The sequence below is a fragment of the Erinaceus europaeus genome, chromosome 14 (genome assembly GCF_950295315.1).
Source record: "Erinaceus europaeus chromosome 14, mEriEur2.1, whole genome shotgun sequence".
In the NCBI taxonomy this organism is placed as follows: domain Eukaryota; kingdom Metazoa; phylum Chordata; class Mammalia; order Eulipotyphla; family Erinaceidae; genus Erinaceus; species Erinaceus europaeus.
In genome coordinates, this window is record NC_080175.1 from 44,748,043 (window position 1) to 44,762,657 (window position 14,615).

The 14,615-nt window shown below is 60.7% G+C and overlaps 3 protein-coding genes across 19 annotated transcripts; 2 read left to right on the plus strand and 1 right to left on the minus strand.

The window, feature by feature from the left end:
• Positions 1-680: 680 nt before the first annotated feature.
• On the plus strand, positions 681-6,343 carry DUS1L (dihydrouridine synthase 1 like). Of its 7 annotated transcripts, XM_060171723.1 has the most exons (15): positions 682-994; positions 1,697-1,772; positions 1,885-2,181; positions 2,451-2,559; positions 2,903-2,953; positions 3,243-3,355; positions 3,778-3,860; positions 4,021-4,124; positions 4,317-4,461; positions 4,627-4,729; positions 4,803-4,891; positions 5,186-5,331; positions 5,737-5,774; positions 5,853-5,928; positions 6,022-6,343. In XM_060171723.1, the coding sequence occupies exons 3-15, from the start codon at positions 1,945-1,947 to the stop codon at positions 6,141-6,143; spliced, it is 1,416 nt and encodes a 471-aa protein (XP_060027706.1). In that variant the 5' UTR covers positions 682-994; positions 1,697-1,772; positions 1,885-1,944; the 3' UTR covers positions 6,144-6,343. The 7 variants fall into 7 exon arrangements, with proteins under 7 accessions (XP_060027708.1, XP_060027706.1, XP_060027704.1 ...); XM_060171721.1 differs by lacking the exon at positions 1,697-1,772 and having other exon boundaries at positions 686-1,034; XM_060171722.1 differs by lacking the exon at positions 1,697-1,772 and having other exon boundaries at positions 688-994.
• Positions 6,344-6,626: 283 nt separating this feature from the next.
• On the minus strand, positions 6,627-10,563 carry GPS1 (G protein pathway suppressor 1). Of its 7 annotated transcripts, none has more exons than XM_016188760.2 (14): positions 10,460-10,563; positions 9,937-10,029; positions 9,400-9,581; positions 9,019-9,183; positions 8,803-8,938; positions 8,623-8,700; positions 8,408-8,465; positions 8,054-8,139; positions 7,839-7,933; positions 7,607-7,712; positions 7,448-7,528; positions 7,230-7,367; positions 7,012-7,146; positions 6,627-6,937 (listed from the first exon to the last, which is right to left on the minus strand). In XM_016188760.2, the coding sequence occupies exons 1-14, from the start codon at positions 10,490-10,492 to the stop codon at positions 6,863-6,865; spliced, it is 1,461 nt and encodes a 486-aa protein (XP_016044246.1). In that variant the 5' UTR covers positions 10,493-10,563; the 3' UTR covers positions 6,627-6,862. The 7 variants fall into 7 exon arrangements, with proteins under 7 accessions (XP_016044246.1, XP_060027700.1, XP_007524525.1 ...); XM_060171717.1 differs by having other exon boundaries at positions 8,036-8,139; XM_007524463.3 differs by having other exon boundaries at positions 8,408-8,468.
• Positions 10,524-13,828, plus strand: RFNG (RFNG O-fucosylpeptide 3-beta-N-acetylglucosaminyltransferase). Of its 5 annotated transcripts, none has more exons than XM_016188766.2 (9): positions 10,524-10,898; positions 11,406-11,454; positions 11,939-12,044; positions 12,123-12,276; positions 12,381-12,469; positions 12,574-12,739; positions 12,939-13,024; positions 13,153-13,230; positions 13,603-13,828. In XM_016188766.2, the coding sequence occupies exons 1-9, from the start codon at positions 10,626-10,628 to the stop codon at positions 13,649-13,651; spliced, it is 1,050 nt and encodes a 349-aa protein (XP_016044252.2). In that variant the 5' UTR covers positions 10,524-10,625; the 3' UTR covers positions 13,652-13,828. The 5 variants fall into 5 exon arrangements, with proteins under 5 accessions (XP_016044252.2, XP_060027710.1, XP_060027711.1 ...); XM_060171727.1 differs by having other exon boundaries at positions 10,525-10,898; positions 13,153-13,253; XM_016188764.2 differs by having other exon boundaries at positions 10,526-10,898; positions 11,942-12,044.
• The last annotated feature ends 787 nt before the right edge of the window (positions 13,829-14,615 follow it).

A 14,615-nucleotide genomic window follows, 5' to 3' on the forward strand; every position in this document is an offset into this window, starting at 1 on the left:
TTTGTTCAAGCTCTGCTTTGTGTTTTCCCTTCTGTTCTTATTTCTAAACTTCGGTCCCTGAGTGGGATCATCCCATATTCATCCTTCTCTTTCAGGCTTATCTCACTTAACGTGATTCCTTCAAGCGCCATCCAATATGAGGTGAAGGCAAATTCACCATCTTAATAGCTCGGTAGTTACTGTTTATTTATTTATTTATTTTTATTTACTTATGATTGGATAGAGACAGGGAAATTGAGAGGGGAGACAGACAGACACCTGCAGGCCTGTTTCACCACTCGTGAAGCTTCCGCCTTGCAGGTGGGGAGCGGGGTTTGAACCCCCGACCTTGCGCACTTAATATGTGCACTAAACCAGATGCGCTACCGCCTGGCTCCCCTTATCGATTTTTAAAGACAACAGTGGGGTTTCGGGGGCCTAGGAGGCGGTCTGTGCCAGCAGGTGCCAATCTGTCTGCACTGCCCTCGCGTCCATTTGGGGTCCCGGCCGGGGTGAGGTCTCGGGGTGCGGTGCGGAGAGGGCAGCGGTGAGAGTGGGGTAGGGTATGAACCGGGAAGGTTGTAAGGTTGTCGGGGTCCGGGCCTAGGCTCCCGGCAGGGCCGGGAAGTGACGGCCGAGCCCCGTGGCCCGCGTCCGGGAAGGAGCGGCGCGAGAGGCCGCGGCGGGACAATCCCTGACCTTGGACCCGCGCCCCGGGCCTCATCCGCGACGGGCTCGATTTCCCGGGGACGCGTTTTCCCGCCGCACGCCACCGTCCGGAGCGTCCTGAGGAACACCTTCCGGCGGCCGGGCGCGGAGCCCTGGCCGGGCTGCGGCCGGAGGTTGTGCTGCTTTGTGTGCGGGTGGCGGAGCCCCGGGAATTCCCGGAGCCCTCGGCCTTCGTCCCCGCGGCGCCAGGACGGGCAGCGGTGGTTTCGGAGAGTGACTCCCGGAAGTCCCACCCCGGGGCTCCTGGCGCGGCCCCGCCGACCCCTCTGCGTGCTCTCCTACCCGGGTAGGTGCCCCCGGCGGCGACGGACCCGGACACATCCCAGGTGCACCCTCCCTTCCTTTCCTCCTCCTTGTATTTTGTTTTGTTTTATTTTAGAGAGAGGTTAGAGCACAGATCTGGCTGTTGATACTGGGAATTGAACCTGGGACCTCAGGCAGGAAAAGTCTTTTGCAGAACTATGATGCTGTCTCCCCTGCCCAGCTATCTTTTATTTCTTCTATTTCTCTCTTAAGATTTATTGGGCGGGGGAGATAGATAATGGTTATGCAAAGACTCTCGTGCCTAAGGTAGCAGTGGTCCCAGGTTCAGTCTTCATCAGCCACAGCTCAGCAGGGCTCTCCTGTATATATAGGGGAAGGGAGAGAACCAGACATCACTCTGGCAAGTACAGTACTGGAGATGGGATTCAGGACCTCAAGCTTGAAAGCCCAAAGCGCAAGGACAGACGCAGGGATTCTTTGGGGGGGGGGGGGTGTCACTTCACAGGCGGTAAAGCAGGTCTGAAGGTGTCTATCTTTCTCTCCTTTCTGTCTTTCCCTCCTCTCTCAGTTTCTGTCTTATCCAACAACAACAAGGGCAACAACAAAAAAGGTGTGGGGGTCGGTCCCAGCAATAACCCTGGAGGCAAAAAAAGAGAGAAACAAATTCCAAAGTTTCATCCATGGCACCACCTCCCAGGCCACTGTTGGTTTCTTTTCATGGCAGCCTGTTTGTGGCCAGGACATGTCGTACGTGGTCCGGTGGGCAACAGGGAGTGGGGAGGCTCGGAGAAGCGTATGAGGTTTGGGGGTCTCCTCTGGAGGTGGTGATTGGGTTTTGGGCCTGCACCACCTGAGACCTTCAGCGTGCTCACTTGCACCTTGAGAAAACCTGCTCCCTCTCTTGGCTTCTAGACCACCTGCTCCCTGTGGCATGCCCAAGTCCTGCTTCTGTTCCCCCTGAGAGAGGCGACCATGCCCAAGCTGCAGGGCTTTGAGTTCTGGAGCCAAACGCTGGGAGGTGCCCGCCACGTGGTGGCCCCCATGGTGGACCAGAGCGAGCTGGCCTGGAGGCTGCTGAGCCGCCGCCATGGGGCCCAGCTCTGCTACACACCCATGCTGCATGCCCAGGTCTTCGTCCGTGATGCCAACTACCGCAAGGAGAACCTGTACTGCGCCGTGTGCCCCGAGGACCGGCCCCTCATAGTGCAGGTGAGTCTGCACCTGAGTCTCCCATGCACAAGCTGCCCTGCCCCTGGGGGCACACCCAGGACAGTCACTGTCACCAGCTTTTTGTACTGACCGATCTTGAAGAACTGGATGATTCTAGCTTACCTACCTGCTGGCTCAAGGACACACCCTAGCTGTGTCATACTCTCGAGGGTCCAAGGGAAAACCCCAGGGATGGATCCCACTGGCACTGGGACAGCCTGGCAGCCCTCATGGAGCAGGAGTTTTGGTGACAGTCATGTCTTTTCCAGTTCTGTGCCAATGACCCGGAGGTGTTTGTGCAGGCGGCTCTGCTGGCTCAGGATTACTGCGATGCCATTGACCTGAATTTGGGCTGCCCGCAGATGATCGCCAAGAGGGGTGAGCTGGGTCCCGGGGCTGGGCTGGGATGCAAGGCTCCCTGGGGTACCTGAAAATCAAGGTGTGACAGGGTCCTTAGTTCCTGGGCTCCATGTGGGTTAGTGAGCTCACGAAAGGAGGCCTTGCACACACCCTGGGGCTTGGACTTTCTTGCTCACTGGACCTCAGGGCCTTCTGGAGCTAAAAGGGTGGATGTTTGGGCAACCTGGGGTAGTTGGGGGTAGGTGCCCCCTCCTGGGAGCCCTCAGTCTGTGCAGGAGGTTGCTTGGTCTTCAGAGTGGACGGTGCCAGGCCTGGGGGTAGGGGTGCAGTCGGAGGCTGCAGAGGCATGCTTGCCCCACAGGTCACTACGGTGCCTTTCTGCAGGAGGAGTGGGACCTTCTCCAGAGGATGAGTGAGTCAGCCATACATCCCACGGGGGCCGTCGGGCCGGGAAGTGGTTGGCCTCCTAAAGTCAGCAGGGGCTAGCAAGGGTAGTGGGTAGGTCTGGGGGCTACCCCTGCAGCCGCAGCCGGGGGTGGCCAGGATGTCACCTGCCCACCGATGTCCCCTCCCTCAGAAGCCACAGAGCTGTTAAGAGCAATGCCTGCTCAGCCCTCACCCCATAGCACCTTGGGGTCAGGGTCACTGGGGTCCCTCCCACAGCCTGTCTGAGGGCTAGCACCATGGTCCTGTCTTTCCAGTTCTGCTGGCTCATGAGAAGCTCTCTGTCCCTGTCACCTGCAAAATCCGAGTCTTCCCAGAGATCAAGAAGACTGTGCAGTATGCCCAGATGCTGGAGAAGGCAGGCTGCCAGGTGAGGGCTCCCAGTCAGCCTCTGCACCAAGCCAGGGGTGGGCTGTCCTGGAGCTACACCTGCCAAGGGCTGGCCTAACCTCCAGGTGAGGCCTGGTGTTCCTTGGGAGGACAGGCTGGCCCTGGTCACCTGCTCTCCCATGTCCCCCACTTGGGGCTGGGCTAGTGGAGCCCTGGGTAACAGCTGGCCCCTAGTCTGGCTGGTGGGGGCAAAGTGCACAGGCTATGGCTGTCATGTAGCCACAGCATCCCAGGCCTCGGTGGCTGACCCCTGGTGACACGGCCTCCAGGGCCCAGCTGCTAGGGATGCCGAGGGCTGCACCACCTGTACTCAGTCGGCCAACCCCAGTCCCTCGGGCAGCTGCTTCCCAAGCTGAAGGGCACTACCTGGGGGGCTCAGGCTGACGGGCTCCCATGTCTTAGCTGCTGACTGTGCACGGGCGCACCAAGGAGCAGAAGGGGCCCCTGTCAGGTGCTGCATCCTGGGAGCACATCAAGGCTGTGAGGTGAGTGGCCCAGGTTGGACCCAGGGCTTGGGATCATCCCAGCCCTTTGGGCATCTGGGGGCTGGGGGTGGGTGGGCAGGAGTCTGGGGAACTATTGCTTGGCACTTCTCCCAGAGAGTCAAAGGGGACACCCTCAGAGTTTGTCATCTCTCCTCACCAGGAAGGCTGTGACCATCCCGGTGTTTGCTAATGGGAACATCCAGTGCCTGCAGGACGTGGAGCGCTGCATCCAGGACACAGGCGTGCAGGGGGTCATGAGTGCAGGTGACGTTGGTGGGCGTACCCTGGGCCCTGGACAGTCTCAGGTCACTTACCAGCTGACCGGCAGTGGTGTCCAGGAGCTAGACGGCCATGTGTGCCCTGGTGTGATCTGACGGGCGGGGGGGGGGGGGGGAGGGTCCTGGGGACCCTATTACCTTCTGCTACAACTTTGAGCCCCTTCCCTTCCTCCCCCAGAGGGCAACCTGCACAACCCTGCTCTTTTCGAGGGCCGCAGCCCTGCCGTTTGGGAGCTGGCTGAAGAGTACCTGGACATCGTCCGTCAACACCCCTGCCCCCTGTCCTACGTCCGCGCCCATCTCTTCAAGCTGTGGCACCACACGTGAGTTGCCCCCCCCCCCCCCCCCCCCCCAGGCAGGGGCAATCAGGAACATTTGGGCAGCTGCCATTTGAGCCCTGCCAGGGGTGTAGGAACTTTGGTAGGGCCTCTGGGAGATAATCCCAGGAGCTGCCAGCCAGCAGGCCAGCTCTGTGCTGACAGTGTCCGTCTCAGGCTGCAGGTGCACCAGCAGCTCCGAGAGGATCTCGCCAAAGTGAAGACGCTGGAGGGCATTGCAGCTGTGAGCCGAGAGCTCAAGCTCCGCTGTGAGGCAGGTGCCAGCTGTGGGATGGGTGCTGAGGGCTGGCTTGGGGCCGTGACTGAGGGGCCCCTGGATTTCGTAGGAGGATATGTCCAGGCAGAAGGAGGGGGAGAAGCCCTCAGGCAGCCTGCCTTTCTTCCACTGGATCTGCCAGCCCTATATCCGGCCAGGGTAAGTACCTGCTCCAGCCCCCAGGCCTGGCCTCTTGGGGACACTGATGTGGTTCCACCCGCACTGTGTAGTCGGGCAGTCTTTACCTCCCTAAGATGCTTCTTTCAGTCCCCCTGGCCAGGCCATCACATGGCCACAGCCTCCCAGGTCTTGGTGGCTGAGCCCCTGGCAACATGGCCTCCAGGGCCCAGGTGCTGGGGGTGCCGAGGGCTGCACCACCTTCTGTACTCAGGTTCTCATCACAGCATTCCATAAGGCTATGTCCAGCTCTGCCACTGCCCTCTACTTGTTCAGGCCCAAGGAGGGGAACAAGGAGAGTGGGGGTGCCCGAAGCAAGCGGGCCCTGGAGGAAGAGGAGGGCAGCACTGAAGTCCTGTCTAAGAACAAGCAAAAGAAGCAGCTGCGGAATCCTCGGAAGACCTTTGGTCCCTCACAGAAACGTAAATTGCTGCCTCTGGGGAGGACAGGAGGGTGGGGCACTGGTGTCAGTGCAGCAGCTTCCAGAGTGAGTGGGCCAGGGACACGTCCAGAAATGCAGTCACATGGGTTTCTGACCCTGTGGTCTCTGGCCCCTGGGGGGACCAGCTGGAAGAGCCTGCTACCCCAGGTCCTGCCTGCTCTGCACTCCCTCAGCCCTGCAGCAGCAATGGGGCTCTCAGCACTGGCTGTGGCAATGGGCAGTTAGGGCCACAGCATCCTTCAGCCCTCTGGCTGGGTTGTTGGGGGCAGGACCTGGGCTGAGGACGTGGCCAAGATCAGTCATGGAAGGGAGACATGGGGTGGGGGGTTTAGTTGGGGGGGGGGCTGTGCTGGCCAACCAGCACCTCCACTTGCTCTTTTCCTAGCAAAATATGCCAAATGTGATCAGTGTGGAAACCCAAAGGTGAGTCCTGGGCAGGCTTGGTCGCAGGCCTTGGGTGGGGAGGCTATTGGCATGGGCTCACCACCTTCTTGTGTCCAGGGCAGCAGATGTGTGTTCGACCTGTGCCGTAGCTGCTGCAAGAAGCGGGCCTTCAGAGAGACTGCAGACTGCCCAGGTGGGGTGTCGCAACCTTCAGCCCCCAGCCCTGGGACCCCAAAGGGAGTGGGACCCTCAGCACCCTAAGCACCATGTCTTCTCATTCCGTCAGGTCACGGACTGCTTTTTAAAACCAAACTGGAGAAGTCTCTTGCCTGGAAGGCGGCCCAGGCACAGGCAGGGTCCAGGGATCCAGGCAGCTTCCCCGAGGTGCTGGGGAGCGCCCGAGCCTAGGCCTGCTGCCTACGCCGGACACTCGGCAAAACCTTTCACTCAGGGAACCTCCTGCTTCTTAACAGAAGGATGAGCCGATGGTTTCCCCCGGTCCACACTGAGGCCCAGAAATGCTGCACTGGGGAGCAGGCTCCCAGGCTGGACCTGCCCTGTCCTCACCACTTGTGTTAAAAAACAAACAATAAACCATTTTAAAGGTGCATGAACAGAGAACAGAGATGCCAGGCCACAACAGGTATGGGCCTGTGGGGCTCTCTGAACAGGCCCTGGACTCCTCAAATGAAGGCAGGGCACCAGCCTGACCCCACAGAGGGAAGGTTGGCGGCTCTCCTACCCCCACCTCGCTGCCAGATATGAGGGAGAGCCAAAGAAGTAAAACTGACCCCAAAGAGGTGGCCCCTGGAAGTGAGAGAGAGCCCCTGGAAGTGAAAGAGCCCCAGCATGATCCATCCTCCTGGCAAGTAGGAAAGACACAAACAGGAGTGTTCTCAGGCTGCCCTTTAATCCAAACCACACAAATGGCGGCTGGGAGGCAGGAGAGGACCAGGCAGTGTGCAGTAGCCCTTCAGGCTTCTCCAGGAAGGGCTGAGAGCTGCCACCCACTTCTTGGACCTCTCAGCACAGGGTGGCCTCCAGCAGCTGGACCACAGGAGGCGGCACCTCCAGAAGCACAGGGAAGGCAGGTGTCAAGTCTTCAGGTGAGGCCCGGCCCTTGGCCCTCACATGTTGGTGCTCATTCGGGACTGGCTGTTGGCCGGGGTCAGCTCACCCTGGCTGCCTTCTCGGGGTGGTGACTGTGGAGGGGACAGTGCTATTGAGCCTGGCCACAGTGCCTGCCCCCGGCCTACCCAGCCCTCCCTAGCCTCACCTTGACATGAATCTGGTTGCGCAGCACAGCTGCCCGTAGGATCATGGCTTTGGCACGTCGCTGAAACTCCTTGCCCATCAGCAGGGACTTCTCAAAGGTTGTGCTGCGCTGGTCCACATCCCGGGCATACAGGATCTGGAGACGCACACGGCTCGGTGCTCTGGGGCTGGGCCCTCTACTCTCTCCCCTCCCCACCCTACCCCACTGCCACCTGGCACCTTGCTGTGGGAGTCAATGCGGGCATTGATGAGCCCCTCCAGGATGAGCTGGGTCAGCTCATCTTCCAGTGCTGCCACCGTGGTGTTGAAGGCTATGGCCATCTTGCGCATATCAGCTGACACATAAGGACTGAAATACTGCAGAAGAGAGGGGACATACGTGAGCTGCCCTCAGCCCCGGCCACATCCCCTGCAACCTGCCTGGCCTCTTCCCTTACCTGGATGAGGGCACGGTTGCGGATCTGGGTGTACAGGGTCCTGACGTGGGGAGCCAGGTACATGTCCAAGAGCAGGTTGTCCTGGGGAGGAAGTGGGTCAGGACAGCTGCCCTGCACCCTCTGCCAGTCTGCAGCCTGGGCGCCAGGCCCTACTCTCACCTTCATTTCATCCAGCATCTTCAGGCACGAGGCATACTTGGACTCATAGAACTTGAAGATGATATCTCGAACCTGTGGCTCCAGCTCCAAAAACAATTTGAAGGAGCTGCAGGGACAAAAAACTCAGCTGGTCCGCCTGCCCTGTGGGCGGCTTAGGGGAGGGGATGGCTGCCAGAGGCCACAGGGCCAAAGGAGGTGCCAGAGAGGGGCAGGCTAAAGGGCCCACACTCACCTGCTGGAGATGACATTCCGCTGCAGCTCCTGTCGGTCAAAAGTGGCCAGGGCACACAGGCCACCGTAGATGGCCACGTTGCTGGGTGAGAGCAGCTAGAGGCAGGAGAGGTGGGTCCAGACAGCTCAAGCCCAGAGCTGCTCTGCCCACCATCCACTCAGAATGCCCAGCGAAGAGTTCAGCTCAAGAGCCCTCACCTCGGGGAAGCCCCTCACCTCAGGAAAGTCACAGTGGTCGAAGGAAGCCAGCAGGAAGCACTTAGCTGCCTGCTTATACTTGCGTGCAGCCAGCTCAGCCAGGCCTAGAGAAGGTGGGAAGTGAAGCACAGCATCCTTTCAAGGGAAACTTAAAGAGCCTCTGGCCCTCCCACCTAGGGAGGGAGAGGTTCTGACTAGCTGGGGATGTGTGCTCACTGCCTGGCTGTTCAGCAGAGCAGTGGGAGGTAGGCTTGTGACAATGCCCATTAGTAGCACCACTGGGCCAGAACTAGGCAGCCACTGCCCGGGGGCCTATAGCTCTGGACTTTGGGGGACAGGATGCCTGGGTGTCCTAGCACATGGGGCCCTCACCTGCAGCACACTTGAGCTTGGTAAGGATGGCCTGGGTCTGGCTGTCCCGCTCCCCACGCTGCTGCAGGGGAAAATGGCACATGTGAGGAGCCAGCCCCATCCCCCAAATCTGTAAGCCACCTTCCAGTTGGACCTCAGGGGCCAAGGCAGAGTTAGAGGACAGCAGGGCCAGGATTTCTGAGAACAGTCATCATGGGGGCACTAAGCCACAGTACCTCAGCAATCTCTGGGGTAGACTCGGCCTTGCTGACGTAGCTCAAGACATGAGACCAGTTCTGCAAGTAGACACTGACCTTGGAAGTGGGGGGAGGGGGTAGCAGGGCTGAGCATGGGGTGCCTCTAGGCCCAGAGCAGTGCTAGCCCCTGCACTGCCCACCCACTGCTGCAAGGCCCACCTTGATGACATTGAGGCACATGTTGATGACGTGCTTGGCACTCGTGCAGTAGTCTCGGGCCCGGGAGTAACACTTGAGGGCATTGCTGAGGTCCCCACAGTCAAGATAGTGGTCACCCAGATCATCGTGGCCACGTCTGTGGGCCAGGCCAGCTGTGAGTGGCTGGGGGTCCCCACGGATCCAGCTGCCCGCCTCCCTCAGCCCATGGGCTTGCACCTGATGCTCTCCTTGATGGAGTTGCCCTTGTAGTTCTTCAGGTCTGTGTCAAGCTTCTCCAGCTTCAGCAGGGCTTTCTTCCGTGTGGCCTCCACCCAGGCTGTGTCCAGGGATGGGGGCTCCACGCCACTCTCAGGGATGGCATCAGGCGCGTTCTGCAGCTCCCTGAGGGGGCCCAACCCACAGGAACCGATTTGTGGGTGATAGGTGCCTCTCCATAGTTCTGGCCAGCCCTCCATGGAAAGCACCCAAGGCACAGGGCAACACTGACCAGACCACAGCCTGGTGTAGGAAGGGGGTCAGGTGCTGTGTGGGGGCTCTGCCCACCCAGGCTGAATGAAGGTGCCCGGACATGCAAATGTGTCCACACTTGTGCCTCACCTGGTGGCTTCCGAGAGCTTGCGGTGGATCTCCTCGTACATGTCCACATTGAAGGTCCTCTGCACAAAGGACAGCGCCATCTTCAGGGCCTCCACTCGCAGAGGGGGGCAGTGGTCAGCGATGAACTGCAGCCTCTCGATACGCATCAGGCCACTGTAACTGGCTGCGTACTGTTCCAGGTCCTAGGGGTGCAGGGGATGACAGTGGGGGCCCCATGGTGGGCCCCAGGGATTCTCCACCGCGCTGGCCACCTGCTGCCACTTAAGAGTCATCTGGAGCCAGCCAGCAGCACTGAGACTCGTCATCTGCTCTGGTGAACTAAGGGGTCGGGCCTGGATGGGAGCACAAAGAGTTGTGTGCACCCCAGGAGGTAGCACAGTGGATATCGCCTGGGGCCTTGTTACAGCCTGCTTGTGTCAGAGACGCTCTGGTTTTCTAACAAATCTTAAAAGCTTTTTGATCAGAGAAAGCCAGGACCCAAGCGGGGTCTGCATGCCAACCCCACGCTCCCCAGCAGCACCCATCCAGTCTCCGTACCAGGGTGGGGTTCTCCACCACATAGTTGACATCAGGTGCGTTCTGGGGATCCTCCTGAGGGTCCACGTCAATCTGCATGGGCTCCACCGCCCCCTGCAACACGGCAGCACCTTGACCTCGAGCTGGGGCCTCTGGGTGCCCGAGCCCCGCCCGCTCCGTCGCCGCCCCCGCAGGGCAGGGGGCTCCCCACGCAAATGCGGCCGCTTCCCGATCCGAAGGCCCGGCAGTGTGCGGGGCCCAGGCCGCAGCTTCTTCCGAGCCCCGAGGAGGCGGCGGGCGGGCCGTCCGGAGCAGTTCTGCCCTCCTGTCTGAGCCCGCACCCCCCGACCCCCGACTCAAGAGGCGGCTGAAGCTAAATGAGCGTTAGCGCCGGGCGGGGGGGGGGGGTCGGACTGCTGCAAGAGGCATGGGGGGGGCCCTGAGAGCTGCCGGTGGATCCCCGGGCCCCAGGCCGCGGGCACACACGGCCTCATCGGCTCGGTCCGGCACGGCGGCAGTGGGGTTGTGCAGGGCGGCTGGTTACCTGCAAATTAAACACCTGAACCGGGAGCGGCATTGTCGCTCACCCAGCTGCAGTGCGACTTTCACTTCCGGGGCAGTGAGACACCGCTTCCGGGTCGCGGGGCGAGGCGGCCCTTAAAGGGCCACGGCCCTCCTGCCTCAGACTGAGCCGCGGGTCCTGCGGCCGCATGAGCCGCGCGCGGGGGGCGCTGTGCCGGGCCTGCCTCGCGCTGGCAGCAGCCCTGGCGGCGCTGCTACTGCTGCCGCTACCCGTGCCCCGCGCCCGGACACCGCCCCCCGCCCTCGGGCCCCCTCCCCGCCCTTGCGCGGCCCCCGCCCGGCCCGCTGCCCCCAGCCTGCTCGCGGACGACGTCTTCATAGCAGTCAAGACCACCCGCAAAAACCACCGGCCGCGCCTCGCGCTGCTTTTGCGCACCTGGATCTCCCGGGCCCGCCGGCAGGTGGGGTTCGGCCTCTGGGCCCGATCCTGGGGGCCTGGGAACCCAACCCCTGGGGCCCAGCGCAGGAGACTCAGCCCTGGGGACACCACCCTTGCAGCTCAGTCCCAGAAACTCACCCCCCCACCCCGAGCTCATATCCTGGGACTACAGCCTGGGGCCCCCAGGACCCTGCACACAGCACTGTGATAGGAGACCCCTGCCTCCGCCTGTGTCCCCAGCGTGGTGGCACAGCTCTGTGCTCGGTAACCTAGGACCCCCATGCTCACTCCACTTGCTCCAGTTTTGGGCAGGTTCTCTCAGCAGACCTTGGAGAGACCCAGAAATTGGAGTCCCAATTGCACTGGCGTGCTAGGGACATAGATGGGTGTGTCCTGTCTCCCAACACCCCGTGGGAGGCAGCCTGGGAGCAGCCACTGGTCCTGAAGTCCAGTCTCACCTGGGCACGGTGCTTCCCACACCCCATCCCTGGGGGGGCCCCTTGACATCTCACAGGTTGTCTCCCCTCAGACTTTCATCTTCACCGATGGGGACGACCCAGAACTCCAGCTCCAGGGAGGTGAGTGTCCTCAAAATCATCACGTCCCTCCTGGTTCCTCCAGCCCAGAGCCGAGCACCTTCTGCTATGCTCCAAGGCGCAGGTCAAGGTACTGTCATGTTGCAGGGGCCACGGAGCCCATGCTGGTTGATATGGACCCTCAGGAGGATCCCCAGATCGCACCTGATGTCAACTATGTGGTGGAGTACTCTGTGGTGGTGCACACAGCTCAGTCAGATTAAGTTATCCAAACACCAGTCCTCTCATCCTGGAACACTGAGCCTTAGACTGGCATCACAACCCCTATTTCTGATGGTCTTCCACTCTCAGAACCCAGGGCCAGTGATAGTGTCAGGACCCCAGGTCAGTCTAGTGAGGCCAGGCTGAAGCTGGGGTTAAACCTGGCTGCAGGCCAGACAGCAGAGAGCTCCCCAAATGTCTATACTTCCCCTCACAAACCCTGTGGGGCAGGCTCCCCACCCTTACACTCTCCTTCTCTGCCCAGCAGGCACTCACGTGATCAACACCAACTGCTCTGCGGTGCACACCCGCCAGGCACTGTGCTGCAAGATGTCTGTGGAGTATGACAAGTTCATCGAGTCTGGACGCAAGTGTGTGCTGGCCCCGGGGGGGGGGGGGGAGTGTGTGCTGGCCCCAGGCCCAGCTCCTGATACCCCCAATGCCTCCAGGTGGTTCTGCCACGTCGATGATGACAACTTCGTGAACCCTGGGGTCCTGCTGCAGCTACTGTCCACCTTCTCCCCCAGCCAGGACGTCTACCTGGGGCGGCCCAGCCTGGATCACCCTATCGAGGCCACAGAGCGGGTCCAGGGGGTCAGGACGGTGGGTGCCTGGCTGGGGAGCATAGAGAATGAGCCAGACAGCCAGCCCAGACAGCCAGAGGCTGGCTGAAGATGGTGTTCTAACCAGTGTCTCTGTTTCCCCAGATGACCACTGTCAAGTTTTGGTTCGCCACAGGAGGGGCAGGGTTCTGCCTCAGCAGAGGGCTGGCCCTCAAGATGAGCCCGTGGGCCAGGTGAGGGGGGAGGCTGGCCAGGCATGGTATGGCGTAGAAAGTGGGGTATGGTGTGTGGCAAGGACTGAGCCACACTCTCCCCCACCCCCACCCCAACCCCCTAGCCTGGGCGGCTTCATGAGCACAGCTGAGCGAATGCGCCTTCCCGACGACTGCACAGTGGGGTACATTGTGGAGGGGCTGCTGGGCGTCCGCCTGCTGTCCAGCCCCCTCTTCCACTCCCACCTGGAAAATCTGCAGCGGTTGTCCCCCGAGGCTGTGCTCCAGCAGGTGTGTAAGCACAGCTGCCCCCCATGTGCAGCAATGCTTCCGGGGAAGGGGAACTCATTTGTAAAAGGCAGAGGGAGGCAGTCCTGGCAGGCTACCAGGAGGGGTCCAGATGACCTCCTGCTCCCTGGCCCACCTCACCCTTCAGTTGGGACTGGGGGTGAGAGGAGCAGAACTGGGAGTGAGTGGCCCCTCCCTCCAGGTCACTCTGAGCTATGGTGGCCCCGAGAACCCACAGAATGTGGTGGATGTGGCAGGGGGCTTCAGTCTGCAGCAGGACCCTACTCGGTGAGTGGGTTGTGGGGAGGCATGGCTGTCGGTCCCTCCCATGGCCCTGACCCAATCCACAGACATGACACCCCCCTTCCCCATGGTCCTTCCCCGCCCCCGCATCTCCTACCCCTCTCTCCCGCCAGGTTCAAGTCGGTCCACTGTCTTCTCTACCCAGACACAGACTGGTGTCCACTGCGGAAGCAGGGTGCCCTCACCTCTAGGTGACCCTTGTCTCCAGGGGCAGGTGGGCACAGAAACATACCCACCAGCCTCAGTGGGCCTCCTTGAGTGTCCACAATTCCACCCAGGAGCCTGCTGCCCAACAGCACTTGGGGGTCACTCTGGGAGTGTGAGCCCCGCCCTGAGGAGGCAAAGGGTGCTGCCTCCAGAGCCTCGCCCCCAGGGATGCCTCCCCAAGCCTGAGGGGTCCCAGGTTGGGATACCACATGGAGTTCTTTAGCCAGCCTTGGGAGCACAGAGTCTGCCATTGGGGTGATGCCCTCTCCCACACCAGCCGGGATGACAGTCTGAGGGGCCCCACACACAGACTCTTCCTTACTCCCCTTCCTTTCTGGATGTTAATCTCTTTTCAGAATCCATCAAACTGGGCAATCCTGGTCGCCTGCTGCCTCAGGTGGCTGACTCTACTCTCACTCACCAATGCCCCCTCAGCCCCAAGTCCACAGACAGCAGGAGCTTCCATAAGGGGCCCCAACCTCTGACTTCAGAGGTCTCTCAGAGAGGATAGGGGCTGAGGGCAGCCAGTGCCTTCCTTTGGTGCTACTATAATAAGTGAATAAAGGCTTGACTGTTACTCTTCTCCTGGCCCGATGCCTCAGTCCAGCTCAGCCCTCACTGCAGGCCACACAGCACCCAGATCCTCCTAGGGAGTCCTGCCCACCTGCCAGGCTCCAGGCTTAGGCAGATGTGCCCTCCTGAGGTGGCCAGCCTTCCACATGAGCTGAGCTATGGGTGGATGGGAACTTGTCTTGGTGTTATGCCGCTGTCCCCACTGTATGCAAGAACCAGGAGCTGTACTGGGACTCTGCATGGGTGTGCATGTGTCTGGGGTTCTGTAGAGCTGTGCAGAAGGGGGAAGCCACACCCCCAGACAGAGTGAAGTACCCTACTAATTGCACCACCAAGCCCCGGGCTGGAGGAAGAGTAGTGGGTGTTGGGGGTCAAAATGTGTAAGAACAAGTCTCAGATGGACAGCAATGACAAGGGACAACAGCAGATGGTAGGAAGGACCTCACTAAAGGGGAAGAGGGAAAGCACATACCCCCTTCACTTAGTGACCTCCCCCCCACCCTGTGGTAGATGTGGGATCCCCCACGCCTTGCTGCCCCCACAAGGAACAGAGGTCGTGGGGTGCACACCAGAGGGTGGGCTTCAACGTCTGTGAGTGGTGGCTTTGGGACCTTCTCCATGGCTGATGCAGTTTAGCACCCAGCGTCTCTGAGAGCGGACAGGGCGCAGCACAGTGGGGGGTGGGGTGCAGTCTACTAGATGGTGCTAAGGTGCTGCTGGAAACTGTGACTTACTTGCCACTAGTGAGAAACGAGGTAACTCTAAGCACTGGGTCCCTATCAGCTGGTTCAGGGAA